The sequence below is a fragment of the Gymnoscopelus braueri genome (genome assembly GCF_963280865.1).
Source record: "Gymnoscopelus braueri genome assembly, chromosome: 10".
Classification (NCBI taxonomy): Eukaryota; Metazoa; Chordata; class Actinopteri; order Myctophiformes; family Myctophidae; genus Gymnoscopelus; species Gymnoscopelus braueri.
Window position 1 is genome coordinate 22,269,080 of NC_137611.1, and position 15,311 is coordinate 22,284,390.

At 41.1% G+C, this 15,311-nt stretch overlaps 2 protein-coding genes across 2 annotated transcripts; one reads left to right on the forward strand and one right to left on the reverse strand.

Moving 5' to 3' along the window:
- Positions 1-2,270: 2,270 nt before the first annotated feature.
- cldn1 (claudin 1) lies at positions 2,271-7,443 on the reverse strand. The gene is made up of 4 exons (XM_080440865.1): positions 7,021-7,443; positions 5,242-5,406; positions 3,338-3,422; positions 2,271-2,741 (listed from the first exon to the last, which is right to left on the reverse strand). Exons 1-4 carry the CDS (start codon positions 7,241-7,243, stop codon positions 2,582-2,584), a joined length of 633 nt encoding a protein of 210 aa, XP_080296991.1. The 5' UTR covers positions 7,244-7,443; the 3' UTR covers positions 2,271-2,581.
- Positions 7,444-8,873: 1,430 nt separating this feature from the next.
- On the forward strand, positions 8,874-13,794 carry LOC308093451 (uncharacterized protein; the record flags this gene model as incomplete). Its single annotated transcript, XM_080439789.1, has 2 exons — positions 8,874-10,374; positions 13,670-13,794. 2 exons carry the CDS (start codon positions 8,874-8,876, stop codon positions 13,792-13,794), a joined length of 1,626 nt encoding a protein of 541 aa, XP_080295915.1.
- Positions 13,795-15,311: the final 1,517 nt, after the last annotated feature.

The following is a 15,311-nucleotide window of genomic DNA, read 5'->3' on the forward strand; positions in this document are numbered from 1 at the left end:
TGATCTCATACTTTGTAAAGTCGCTCTTGATAAAAGCACCTGATAAATGGATAAAGGGTCCTTTTAATTGTTGAGAAAGATTTTTTTGAGGTAGGGTTACCATTAGTACTATATAATGTAGGCTATCTATTGACATCGTATCTAACGTAGCTAACCAACCTACAAACATTGGACTTTTTTTTACTGTTATTTTATTGAGGTACAAATATCTTTTACATGGGAGACCTCGTGGTCTTAAAACATCAACATCAGAGGCAGTTTCAAAATAAATGATTAAATACTCTCACAAAGAATAATTCAAAAGATATAATAAAATAAAATAAAATGTTAAACTAACACTAACTAAAAGTAGCAGACTGGTCAGTATTGTGGACAGTGTCACAATAATACACCTTTTATTTGCATTATGTCTTATGAAACGATTGTTTTGTAGTAACACTAAAAACGTGAAAACATAATAACAAAAACAATAAGCAACTGTACAAGAGTAAATGCAATACAAGATTTTCCTCCTGAGCTGCTGACCCTATCCTGGATAAAGATGCATTTTTTGATGATGCTGGTGTCTGTCAACTGGTTCCTACTCAGTGAAATCTTCAGTATTCATTTATCCACTTGTAACTCCTAAGAGACTTAAACCCTGGAGATTTGGCAAAAATAGGCTCACAATGCCTCATGTTTGTGAGCTTGTAGATTGTCTATTTTTGGCAAAGAGATTTGGTGTAGAGGGGAAAAGGAGGGTACCACATATAGACAATAAGAGGGTCAACAAATTATATAGGGTTATAGTGGTTAAATGAACACAAAGGATTTTACTGTGTACCAGCCCAAATCAGGAGGATTACAAAAAACAGTATATCCTATTGACAGCCCATCACGGCAAGTGCATATACTCACTTAGCCTGACTTAAAGGAGCATACCATATGTTACTCTTTATACTTTGATAGGATTTCATTCCTCAAAACCGTAAAAAAAAAAAGAGAAAGAAAAATTATAATAATCTGATATCAGTGTTCTCACTTAGCTCTCATAATTTAGGTCCATTAAGCTTAAGGCAGATAAAAATTGAATCCTATCAAAGTAAGAGTGTCAAAAAGTGTTCTTTGTGCTTTAAAGCTTAACACCTTTAGGCTCTATTACTAATTATTGACTGACACAGTTCGGTACAGAACATTACTGTAGTGGTAACAGTGGTGGATATATGTACTCTTATTTTTAACTTCAGTAAAAGTAGCAAAACCACAGTGTAGAAATACAAATACAAGTTAAAAAAAAATTTGGCATCAAAAATACTTACAGTACCAAATGTAAAAGTACTCATTATGCAGAATGGCCCATGTCACACAATCATATAATTGGATTGCATTTGATAATGCATTCATGTTAATCTTATTCTGTTGCAGCAGGTAAAGGAGGGGCTGCTGGGTAAGTTAAACTAAACCTTTAATAATACGTCATGATTGATCAGTTAATAGACCAATTATTTGTTTACCAACATTTTAAGACTGGACGCACAGGTGATTGTTTCATGCAATCAATTCCCAACATATTGTTTTGGGGTGCGCTGGTTTCAGTACATTCAACCTCCTCTTGTGTGTTGGCTAGTGAGGCGCGTCCTAGCGAGACCTGACAGAATGGGTTTCATTTGGAGCCGACCTGCGCGCGCATACTGGTTCTTATCAGTGTGATGTTGTCTGTTAAGGGGTCTAGATACGTTTCCTATTAATAATCAAAATCTGCTAATTAACTAAAGATTTCAAATGATTGTAGTGGAGTAAGAAGTATGATTATCAAAAATTGCAAATACTCAAGTTGTTAATTAGTGTACTGTATTAACTAGCTACTGTCTTCAGGTGTTATATCAGTGTATTAACTACACCTGTCCTTGGTTGTTAATCAGTCCTACTCGCCTCACTTTCCCCTCAGCCTGAGACCCTACCACTCCAAATTCCTCTCACCTGTCCCTAATTGTATCTCCTTGTAGTCATCCAATCACATTCTGTTTTCACCGCCTTCATCTCTCTGTTTCAGTTCACATCAGGCAGTATTGTTTCAACTGACTTTGTATGAGTTTCTAGCCTCCCCTCATGGTTACATCCATAGCTTACTCTAAATTCTATTTTCCCGTGACCATGTTTTTTTTTTTTAAATGTGGTCCCTCATATTGGATTTAATATAATGTTTGGCCTACACATGTATCTTGCCTGCATGCCATTACACTAGTACCACTGCCAAAGAAGGGAGTGTATTTCAGAACAAACAAACGAAAAAGTATTTAAACATTTTAATAATCACCGAAAATATACACACTGCAAAACAACACATTGAAAATATCTTATATGTAAGCAAATGTCCAGTTTTGGACCTTGTGCAAGCAGTGCTGTTCCATAAACTGTGGATGGAATCAATTTGGAAGCCCCTCTCGTGGCAAATTTATACTTCAATGTACGACCGCATTGCTCATAGAAAATAACTGACTTTTTGGGGGGCGAGTGAGAAGGCCGTACAACAAAGTATAATGCCTAATTTACGGTCCGTTGTACAACAAAATATACAGAAAATCTGTCTTAAACAATTGGCTTAAACGTAGTCTTTCCCAGTGTGGCCTGAGGAGCGGGTCGTAGGATAATGTGGAGACTTCCCTGCACCCTTGGAGCAATTGCAGCAAAGGAAGGCTCCTCCTATGATGATTAAGATAGCGGAAGCCCATCCTACAAAGAGAGCTGCTCCAAATTCATATCTGTAAACAACAATAAATAGCATTTTAACATTCAGCATTTAAATAACCTGTGCTGACAGGGGTTAATTAGGGCATTAGCTATAGTTAGTTAGATAGATAGTTTGAACAGCTAAATACACCCCACCCCCCACAATTCCCATACTCAAGGCTGTGATGTCATGAGTGGAACTTGGAAATAGAAGCCTATTACTTTGCTGCTTGACCGCACCACTAGACTAACTATCTTCAATATACATTTAATGTTGTATTCAACAGTACTAGAAAGTATTCCAGAACACCACAAATACAGCTGGTTTTGAATGCTAGATATTTACAATGTATATTTATAGGCCAATATTGTACCAACTACAGTCCATACAGTACAGTACTGTACTGTATGTACAAGTAGCAAATTGCTAGTAATAAACTGTTCATTAATCACTTGAAACCCAGCATCCCTATTCTGAGGGAAACATTCACCAAAAATACGGCAGCCATTTTGCTCATACGTTTTCCACTGCCCGGCTATGACGTAAGTGCAAAATTCTGTGTGAATATGTTCAATTGCACACACAGCTCCTGCACAGTGATTACAGGGAACAGAGTGATGACCTCACCTGGCGTTTGTAGGAGTGAAGGGGTCATAGAATTGCTGTGCTATTCTGTGACCGTACCAACATGTCCCCACCAGAGCACACAGACCTGCACGGAAAACAGTTTTTAGCATACACAGGGTAATATTGATGTACTGTGGAGCGATGTAGTTTGCATTACAAAACAGCTAGACTGGAATAGAATGTGTGTGTGAGCATGTGTGTGTGTGTGTGTGTGTGTGTGTGTGTGTGTGTGTGTGTGTGTGTGTGTGTGTGCGTGCGCGTGCGCGTGCGCGTGCGCGTGCGTGCGTGCGTGCGTGCGTGCGTGCGTGCGTGCGTGCGTGCGTGCGTGCGTGCGTGCGTGCGTGCAAAAAAAATATTGCAATTAGGTCATTATGTAATAATTGTGACAGGCCTTTGTCAAGTCAAGTCAAGTCACAATAAAAATTAAGGAGATTAAAACATTAAAATAATAATAATAGTAATTATTATTATTATTATTATTGTGAATACAGTTGACTAGACAGAAGGACATAATCCAAGGGGCATCCTCAAACAGAACTAAAAGCAAGAGAGATGGGTCTTTAAATTTGATTTAAACCCATCTATAGTGAGGCAGGACTTATTGTGGGACTGGAGACTATTCCAAAGTTTAGGGGCAGTGACAGAAAAAGCCCAATCTTTGGTTTTTAGTTTAGTTAGAGGGACTGAAAGGAGCTGTTGAGATGATGACCTGAGAGCCCTGGGGGCAGAATATTGAGTTAGCAGATCAGTGATGTAGGCTACTGTGGAGCTAATCTCTCAAGACAGATTCTGCAAAAAACAAACAAACATGGAGCTAATCAATGTAGAGCTTTGTAACAAAAAGTAACATTTTGAAATGCAACTGGGCCAAAACCAGAGTCATGTGTTGTATTTTCCCCATGCACTTTGAATCAGTTAACATTCTGGCAGCTGCATTTTGAACCATCCAATTCCAAATATAAAGTTAAGAGTTAAGGTTATCCTATAGTGGTGATAGAAGCATGGATAACTGTCTCAAGGTCCTTATATGGTAAAATCAACTTTAGGTTTGTTATGGTTTTGCGTTGATAAAAGCTACTCTTCACAACACTACATAGCTGTTTATTAAAATTGAAATAGGAGTCCAAAAAGAGGTTCTTGACCGTATCATGCACATGATCAGACAGTGGGCCAAGTGCCGTGGTCAGGGAGGTGATGGAGTTTTATTACCTCTATTTTATTACTGTTTAATTGAAGAAAATTCCTTGCCATCCAGCATTTGACGTCTTCAAAGCGGTTTAAAATAATTGTTTATGGAGCAAGGGTGTGTGTGTGTGTGTGTGCGTGCGTGCGTGCGTGCGCGCGCGTGTGCGTGTGTGTGTGTGTATTGGGAATTGTTTTTAAAGTTAAGGGTAGGCTAATTAGTAAAAGATTATTTGGGGATTATGCTGGGGTTAGGGTGAGGTGGTTAAAGTTTAGAGTTAATTTTAGGGGTAGGGATAAGAGATTCAGAGGTTACAGCTAGGGTTAAAATTAGAGTTTGCTTTAGGTGTGGTTGTGGTTAAGGATAGGGTTGGGGTTAGGTTGTGGTTAAAGGCTAAGCTGCACTATGTAACTTTCTTCTTCTACCCCGGATTTGAACCCGGTTTCCTGCACAAGTGCTGACATTTTTTTACCATTGAGCTAATAGAGCCTGCCTGCTTGCTCAGGGGATAAGTTGAATCTTGACCATCAGGTCGGAATTAGTTTCAGATCCTGTGTCTAGGTGAGACATGACCTTTGACACAATCTAAATGTCTCAAGAGCATGGGAGACAAAATACAACCACCCCCAATACAAAACAAAATACCATTCAACACATCGGTAATCGGTGGTCTAGGAAACAAGAACACCAAAAGCTGGACCAAAGGTGAGATGACACTGACCTGAGATCAGGAAGAGGATGCCTCCAGTCAGAGCCACCTTGTTCTTCAGCTCCTCGTCCTCTGCCAGGCAGGTGGTGCACTTCATGCCCACCGCTGCCACCATGATGGAGATCCCACACAGCATGACAGAGCCGACCATCAGACCTCGTGTGCCTTGCACAATCCCTGGAAACACGGACAAGTTAGACAATTCCTCATTTTGACTTGTTTTGAGTTGATTTAATTGATTGGTTAAAGGATCGCTATTTTCCAAAATAGATCTACAAGCACAACATGCCACGATGTGAGCTTGTAGATCAGCATTTTTACATTTTTTTCTCATTATTTATCATTTAAACAGTAAGGACAAATGGATAGTAGTGCTATCTGAGAACAGGCAGTAATGATGAGATTATGATCTGATTATTTCAGACCCCACCCATGTACCCATGTCCCCCACCCTGGCCTGAGGACCAGATTCTTCCCTCAGGCAGAAGCTTCAGAGCCACTCAGTGCAGCTGAACTGCTTTAAGAACTCCTTTGTCCCCCTGTCCATCAAAGCCCTAAATGACAAGCTAACGCTGGTCTTTATCTTATGATTCTATGTTGATGTGGCTACCTTACTCTTACTGCTCATATTAGGCACACTTTTATGATGACTACGGGTTTGTGTGTGTGTGTGTGTGTGTGTGTGTGTGTGTGTGTGTGTGTGTGTGTGTGTGTGTGTGTGTGTGTGTGTGTGTGTGTGTGTGTGTGTGTGTGTGTGTGTGTGTGTGTGTGTGTGTGTGTGTGTGTGTGTGTGTGTGTGTGCGCGTGTGTGCGTGTGTGTGTGTGTGTGTGTGTGTGGACTTTATGTATGCACCTATGTCATTGTGTATTTTTAACAGCAGATACTGTATGTGGCCTAGACAAATTCCCTTTAGGTCAATACAATATCTGAACTCATCTTACTGTGGTATCTTTGTCTAGGAACTGTGCTGTGCTGCATATATTGCCACTACATTGAATTACAATACTGACTTATGTCAGTGTTGTATTTCAACTTAATGGCAAAATAAAAGATTCACTGTCAAAGTTCTTCTTTAAAACAGGACAGGAATACAGAAGCCACAATGAATGTCATTCCTGTCAAGGGTCAGTAAAACTTTACAGGAGTCATCCATTAATACACAGTAAAATCCTCAGTGTTAATTTATCTATATGTAACTCTTGAGAGTGTACAGACAGCTGATGTAGATGTATTATTTGCTGTTAGTTAAGGAAATGTGTTGTCTACACCACAACCATATTATAGGCTATACACACACTGATGAGATGTTCTAGCTGCTACTGCCTGTATTGTTGCTGAATGTGTTTTCACCTTAGTTAGGCCTGTCCCAGGCATTCACCTGACTTGTCTCTACACGCACCCGAGGTCTTCTGAGAGGCAGGGGGTACATTCTTTAACCGTTTGAAAGTTTGGAATGAATAAACTAAACTAAACTACATACGTAACACATTGCATATTCCCAGTTTTTACAATTAAGACTTTTAAGACAATTAAGCGATTCTTCAACTTTTTCAGTCTGGGGGCCAAATTCTATTTTGTTTGGTTCCACCCATGAGCACAGTTTAAGAAAACCAGACAATACAGGCAAACCTGTGACCAAACTTTGATTCTTGACCCATTTCTGAAGATAAAGAAGCTGTATGGCCATTTCTAGCCCGTTTAGATAATAAAATACACTCACTTTTACTTTGAAAGTCAGTGAGCACATTGAAGGTGTGACAGAAAGCATTGAGTGAAGTGTGGAGCATTACCTGGCAGCTGCAGCAGAGAATCGTAGACTTTGCATTGGATTTGACCTGTGCTCTGTGACACGCAGGACTTCCACAGACCCTCGTACATGGCCTGAGCCGTTATAATGTTGTCTCCTGCGTATGATGATGCCTTCCACTCAGCCATGATTGTCGAAGTGATGGCCCCGACGAAGCCCAGGAAGCCCAGCGCAAAGCCAAGCAGCTGCATTCCTGCGTTGGCCATTGTTCTCCGCAGCAAAATGAAATGAAATAAAATAAAATCTGAATACAAATTAATACAAATGCTAAAAAAAAGAAACAAATGCAAATTAAATAAACTTCAGCAACTATATAGAGATATATAAATATAGATGATGAAAGAAAGAAAGGCCTTGGTGTGGCTTTAGGAGGCTTTGGGTAGCAGGTCTGGTGCTCCTGTGAAGGTCTTGTCTAGCTGTACATCTTCAGGGAGGGAACCAGTGACCACCTGAGGCACAAAGGAGGTCCCTGAAACTCCATAACTTCTGGTGGAGGTTAGGAGGACGAGTATGACATCTAGTGGAGGATTGGCATTTTATTTTAATACACCCACTATATACAGTCTATACCAGTGGTATAGGACCCCTAAAATGATATGCATTTGGCTGCGGACGTCGGAAAAGGTTTTGTATAGCCCCATAAGAGAAGAATAAAAGAACATTTAGAAATTATTCCAAATTGTTCACAATTGTTCAACATTTTTCAAAACTTTTCAAAAATAGCCAATCTACAAGCTTACTTGTGAGATATGTATAAAATAGTTTTAAAGTGGTTAAACTGATTTTGATGCTATATTAATTAACACATTTTGCTGGGGACCTCCTGGAACCCACTGAAAAACCTGGGGGTCCCCGGACCCCCCTTTGAGAACCACTGACAAAGTAAAATTCTCACAGTTAATTTAACTCGAGAATGTACTTATGACGATTTCAACACTCCCAGAGTTACTATTATGTAGGCTATATATTATGGTAATGTCTCTCAAATATATATTTATTTCTGTGGCATTGGGTAATAATGTTAAGAATGTGATTTAGATGTTATTTAGGAATAGATGCTACTGTAGGTTCATTGTTTACCTCATATACTACTTTCTTTGAGGCACTACACTGTTGTCTGCACTCTTATTATTGGTGTTTATTGACAAGAGTTCATGCTTACTCTGCTTATTCCAATCTCGCAAGTCACCCTGGATAAGAACGTCTGCTAAATAACTAAACTGCAAATTGTCATTTGTATTAGTATCAGCTATTATTAACTACTTTGCACGTTTCCATGTATATACGGCACAGCGTATTCTCTATAATTTGCCAGTCATTTCAGTCTCGGCTGACTCCAAAGTACACCCCTCCACCCACATTTATTTTGTTTAACAAATAGTGAATGATAAAGTTTGAACTTTCATTGAAAGTAAATAAGAGGCATTGTGACATCAAAATATAGGCTACCATGTATAGAATGCTGATTGGAATGTTGACTGATACCAGTGTCAACTGATTTTGGAGAGCACTCTCTGTTGCGTGGGAATGATTTCAGTCATTCAGATAGTATCTGTCCAATGACCAAAGGTTTTCTCTTGTGCAAATTCAGACTTGTTGTTGCATGCAGTGTCATTTGCGTTTAAATCCACCAAGGAGCTGTGTTGCTTGATTCCTGGAACACAGAGGTATGTTGAATTTACATTGTATTTAGTAGAAAACGCAATTGTGAATGTTTATGAACTTCAAAAAATCCTCCCTATATCAGTATATATATCAAATAAGAATATTAATTGAATGACGATTATGTGTAATGTTTCCTAATCTACAAAGGTTTCCATTATTTTCACAGTGAGAATGGACAGAGAAATCAGGGTCACACTTTGTCTGATGCTACTTGTCTGTTTCCAAAGCAACACAGCATCACAAACACCCTGCCCGAGCAGGTGCCAGTGTTTCACGCCTGCCAAGGTGTTATGCTCTGACGATCGCATGACATCTTTACCCAAGGACATCTCTGGGCAGGTCAAGGACTTCATTGTCATGACAACGTCTCTGTCCTACCTATTTGTAAACACCTTAGAGGAGGCCCCCCAACTTTCCAGGCTTGTTTTCTTTAATAATGCCCTGCGGGACATCCACGCCAGCGCCTTTGTGCTTCTCACTGACCTAAAGGAGCTGGAGGTCAGTGGGAACCCCTGGTTGGAGAAGCTGTTGCAGGGAACCTTTGCCAAGCAGGGCAACCTCACTAAACTGGTGCTCAACTTCAACCGCTTCAAGACGGTGCTTCCGGGCATGTTCGACTCCCTCAGCAAGCTGGAGATCCTGCAGATGAAGAGTAACAGCATCTCTTCCCTGCCTACGCTTCTCTTCCACCACCTCCAGAACCTCCGCGTTCTGGACCTGTCCAACAATGTGCTCCAGGAAGTGGGGAGGGAGAGTCTCTCTGGCATGGACAAGCTGGAGACCTTCCGACTTAACTACAATATGATCAGCCTCCTTTCAGATGACACTTTCCACAATGTTTCCCAACTGAGGGAGCTTAGTTTGGAGGGGAACAAGATATCAGACTTCCCCTCTGGCATCTTCTCGGCACTAACACGGTTAGAGGTGCTGAATCTCCGCGGCAACCTGCTCTCTAGCTTCAACGCTGAAGTCTTTGGGATCGTTCCCTCGAGCTTAAAGGAGCTGACACTAACAGGCAATAGGCTGAGGGAGCTATCCTCTCACTCCCTCGGCAGTCTAACCTCTCTCACTCAGCTTACTCTGTCATCTAACCAGCTCTCCGAGCTTCCCGTGGACGTTTTCAAAAACCTCACAGCTTTGGAGGGCCTTGACCTGTCTGAGAACCAGCTGACCTCACTGCCGGACAAGATCTTCTACCAGCTCCACAATGTCAAGGCGATCCACCTGCAACGGAACAACCTGAGCGAGGTGCACGCCAAGATGTTTGAGGACCAGCTCTTACTGCAGCAGCTTTACCTGTCAGACAACCAGCTCCAGACACTACCCCACGGCTTGTTTGACCCCTTCATCTTCCAGCACATAGTGAGACTGCGCGGAAACCCCTGGAATTGTGACTGTCACATGTGGTACATGCACGACTGGCTGCAGAAAAATGGTATGGACAACATGGAAGAGCCTGACAGTGTGACATGCAAAGGCCCTGGGACATTGAGAGGGCAGGCAGTAACCTCCATTGACAAGGACCAGCTGACGTGTCATATATCGCAGGATGGGATACCAAGCATTAACAGTTGTACTCTACAAGCGGCCGACGACACTGTGATTATCAAATGCAAAGTGGATACGTGTTCCCAATTGAAAGTGAAGGTACAGTTTCAAAAAGATGATGGAAGTGTGTCTGAGAATGTTGTGGATAATGTGTGGCCAGAGCATTTGCAGTGTAATAATGAGACAAGTTATTAATACTCGATTCCAATCCTGTAATCCTGTAAGTCTGAATTTCTCAGTGCCACAGACTTTGCTCTGTGTGCCAATATGCTTTACTGTAAGAAAGACTTTCCCTTTGTTTTTACGTACATTTGGTGCTTGTTCTGGGAAAACCCAGTTCTATCATATTGTATGTTCTCTAGTCACAGTCAATACTACAAACAGAGCTTTAGCTGAGCAGCTGATAACGAGGAGACGAACTGTATATCCTGCATGCAGGTCAAAGATAATGAGGGTGGATGAACTCCTCTTTTTCCTAAGGATCAAAGCTCGACCTGATAGTTTTAAAGACACAACATCATTAAATGGAACTACGGCTAGTTTGTTAATAATTTACATAAAAGATTGACTGGCTGCAGTGTGTTTAATTACCGGTAGACGACTCTGGTTCCCTTCTGTGAGTAATCAGCAATGTATGTCAATGGACATAGGTATAAAGCTCCAACATACTTATGGATGTCTTGGTATAATGACCATTATGCTTTTCTTTTATTCAAATGTTCAGTTCAATGTTAAAATACATAAAAGCTATAACAAAAAAAAAAAGAAGGAAATACAAATAGCCCTCATGAGGCCTCCGCCCTGCTCAAAACTCACCTCTAGAGACTTGCTTTACCCGACTTGTTTTTTGTTTTAAACGCAATTGTATTCTTTTATGTAATAAAGTTTTTATTTCCTTTTCTTTTTACCCATGTAAAGTGAATTTGAGTACTTAGAAATTCTAAATCTGTAGTATGATGATGATGATGATGATGATGATGATTATTATTATTATTATTATTATTACAAATATGATTTTAAACATCCCCTCTTTCATCCAAGGGTTTTCAAGATGTTTAAGACAAAAAGCAATGGTGGAAAATAACAAAGTACATTTACTCAAGTACTGTACTTAAGTACAATTTCAAAGTACTTTTACTTTACTGGAATATTTAAAAATTTCAATACTTTTACTCCATTCCATCTTAGAGGCAAATACTTTTGCCTACTTTACAAGTATGTGAAAAATGCAGTTAGTAGTTACTTTGCAGATTTATATTATTACTACAAAACATACATTTAACATACAAGCCCTATTTTATACTCCAGCTATTTATGAGCTTGTAGTTCTGCTATTTTCGAAATTCTTAACATGCTTATTCCGCATAATGAATACTTCTACTTTTGGTGCTGCAAGTATATTTTGATGCCAATACTTTTACTGAAGTAACATTTCAAATACAGGACATTTTACTTGAAACAGAGTATTGTGGTATTGCTACTTTTACAAAAGTAAAAACTAAATCAGAGTACTACTTCCACCACTGCAAACAAGTTGTCCAATGAGACTTGTCTTCACACCCCACTGCTCCTGAACACTGGGTGATAAAGACAGAAGGATGGGGGGGGACACACACACAGATGGCAACACCTTGAATACAGCACTCTGACCCCGCACTCTGTAAAGGTCAAAGGCCAGCGGGTCGATTGGGTGCTTGGTCCGAGCTGAATGACACATCACAGCTCACATGACAAAAAAGTATAGCCTGCCAAAGTTTGGAGTCTGGAGAGATGGATTTAAAGTGGGGTAATCCTCACTTGACCAAAACTATGGGACAAACAGAACATCTCAAGTGGATGGAGTGATGTTACCGTACAATTGCATGGTATCCAATATAGGAATATTAACATGTGGAGGCTAGTAATTGCACAGCCTTTTAGATTGACAGACAGACAGACAGACAGACAGACAGACAGACAGACAGACAGACAGACAGACAGACAGACAGACAGACAGACAGACAGACAGACAGACAGACAGACAGACAGACAGACAGACATTCCTGAGGGGGAAATTCAAGTGTCATACATGTAGCAGCACTGCAGCTATAGCATGAAATACAGGACAGATATGATGTGAGGCTGATGTACAGTATATACAGTACAGTGTTGGCCATGGCTACACAGTGGCAATATGGATAAATACTGTATACACTACAGTCAATCTAGAGTGAATATAATAAGCAATATACTTCTCTATCTATCAACAGTGAAACATTTACAGCAATTACTCTAAGCAGGCCTCTGATTATTGTGTATATCCCAGTAGTCCATGAGCCAGAGTGAGTGAGCGGGAGTCATTAATCCAAGGACAGAACAGAACAGAACAGAACATAATTGAGTCTTCGTTATGTAGCTTAATGATGGCTTCCAGCACAAAGGAATGACCGAGTCACTCAGTCTTGTGTGCCGAGGGACGATGAGTCTTTGGCTTAAGGTGCTCCTCAACTCCGCTACCTCATCATAGAGAGAGTGGGAGGGGTTCCTCAGGATAGCTTCCATCTTCATAAAATGTAAATAATGAAATCCCACAATTAAAACCTTGAGAAGAAGTTGTCTCATTTTGTAAAATTAATTACCGTAATATTGTCTTAGCAACTGATGGGTAGCAATGGCATTTTGTAAAGTGATGTATGTTATGCAGAGGAATTGTATATACTTAACTCAATCCCTATATTGGCCAGTTACTTTGCCTCAAGAACACATTTTCATAATTAGCTATTTTTGTTGTAAATATTAAAACATTGACAAACATTAATTATGCTCACCAATAATCACTGACCACGTTTAGCACCTCGATATTGATAGACTGTAAAGCCGCAATCTGTAAGTTTTACTCTATGTCCTATACCTGGAATTTGTGGAAGACCAAATATCTACCGCTCAAAAGGGAACGTATACCCCAACTTGGTTAGGGAAGATCTGTGCTTATGAGCTTTATCAGGCAGGGCTACTTGCCTAAAAAAATCTCAATTGAAGAGTAGAGAGACCACCTCCAACTACTGCAGATGTACTAGATTATATTATATTAATATTTAGTACTACAAACTGTTTAAAGTAACATTTCATCGATTAAAATAAGCTCCAGATTGCAGCTTTAACATCAGCGCCAAATCACTGAGCCGATATCCATCATCACCAATTACTATTAGAGACTGGCAAATTTACAGCAGCAGGGTGTGAGTGTTGTCCTGTGAAGCACCTCTTAACCCCCTGTCGAGACCCCATCTCTCTGTTCCACTTCAGTCAGGGCCGTTAGCGCCAAGTCACCGTGCTCCACACAGCCCTTCTTCATTTTGGGAAGGCATGGAGGTGGGGAGACATTATCGGCGCGCACACAATGTCCAGATGACACAAAAGCACAGGGATGTTTCCCACAGAGTTTAGGACAGCCAGCGAGAGGAGAGAGGCTGTGAGGGCAGGGTTCAAGGGACAAAGGGGACAGGGTCATCTGAGATTCACAGCCCAGCAGGGAGTAGAGGAGGAACTCAGAAAAGATGTGTAATCTGAACAAAAATGTCCAAACAAACACGCACGCACGCACGCACGCACGCACGCACGCACGCACGCACGCACGCACGCACGCACGCACGCACGCACGCACGCACGCACACACACACACACACACACACACACACACACACACACACACACACACACACACACACACACACACACACACACACACACACTCACAGACCCTCTTATACATGGCCTTATAACTACAGAGTCACGCCATAAAGATAAATTGGAGTTCTGCGAGCTTGCAGGGAAAAATAAACTCAAGGAAAATAAATGTTATGCCTAATATAATTCCTCTTTTCTTTTTCAGCTAGCCTCAAACAGGTTCAGTCAATCGTGAAAACAATCATCAATACAGATCCCTATTGTGTCACAGGTGTCTACTAGATCCCTTGCTGCAAATGAGAGCGAGGTGACACACACACACACACACACACACACACACACACACACACACACACACACACACACACACACACACACACACACACACACACACACACACACACGCACACACACACACACACACACACACACACACACACACACACACACACACACACACACACATGCTCATCAACACGATGACCCATTATCTGAAGGATACAAATGGGCCTTTTTGCACTCCTGACAAGGCATGCTCATACACAAGGGTCAATATTTATCCCTCGTTGCACTCAAACCCCCAAGGGTAGGCTAAATGAGTGCTGATGACCAAATTAAGAACAGCTGACCTGATGTTGGTGTTAAGTGGATAGCGAGACGTCAGTAAAATGGTAATCTTTTATCACACTGCTGCACTTCCCTTTGTCTGGCCATTCCCCATTGGAGAATAATAAGAGGCTATAAGCTCCTTATCATCAAACTACAATTATTGGGGATGAATCAGCAACTATGGCCCCAGGGACCCTGTTCTTAAAACAGTGATCCGGGTTTTGTTTGCAACCCTCCAGATGGAGAGGTCTTAATATGGTGCTCATTGTATATCACCAAGCATTACGGTGAAAGGTTGTTGGGAAATTTACTTGGTTATTCCAGAACAATAAAAAACAACAACTGACCAGCCTTCCTCAAGCCCATTGGTTCTCAACGTGGAGTCCAGAGACCCCCAGAGGTCCTTGTGGGGGTTTCAGGGGGACCCCAGATAAATGATAGTTAGGAGCCAAATGGATCCTTTATGGGTCTGTAACTCCGAGAGTGTACACATGAACACATGTGTACACTCTCAGAGTTATATTAACACGAGGGTCCCAGAGATAAGAACTCAAATGGGCGTCCGTAGCTTCGGGCTGCTACACGGCCCTCACATATACGTCACACCCATATATAGACATCTATCTGTCAGTCCCTTGTCCCTTTTATGGCCATATATGGAGATCCCTGATGTCATTAGTATATGCCCATATATGGGCATGCCCCCTTTTGTGCCCATATACGGAGCTGACTTATTTATTTGCGCCTGAGGCCATGAGGAGTGAGAGACAAATGGTTAGGCTACAC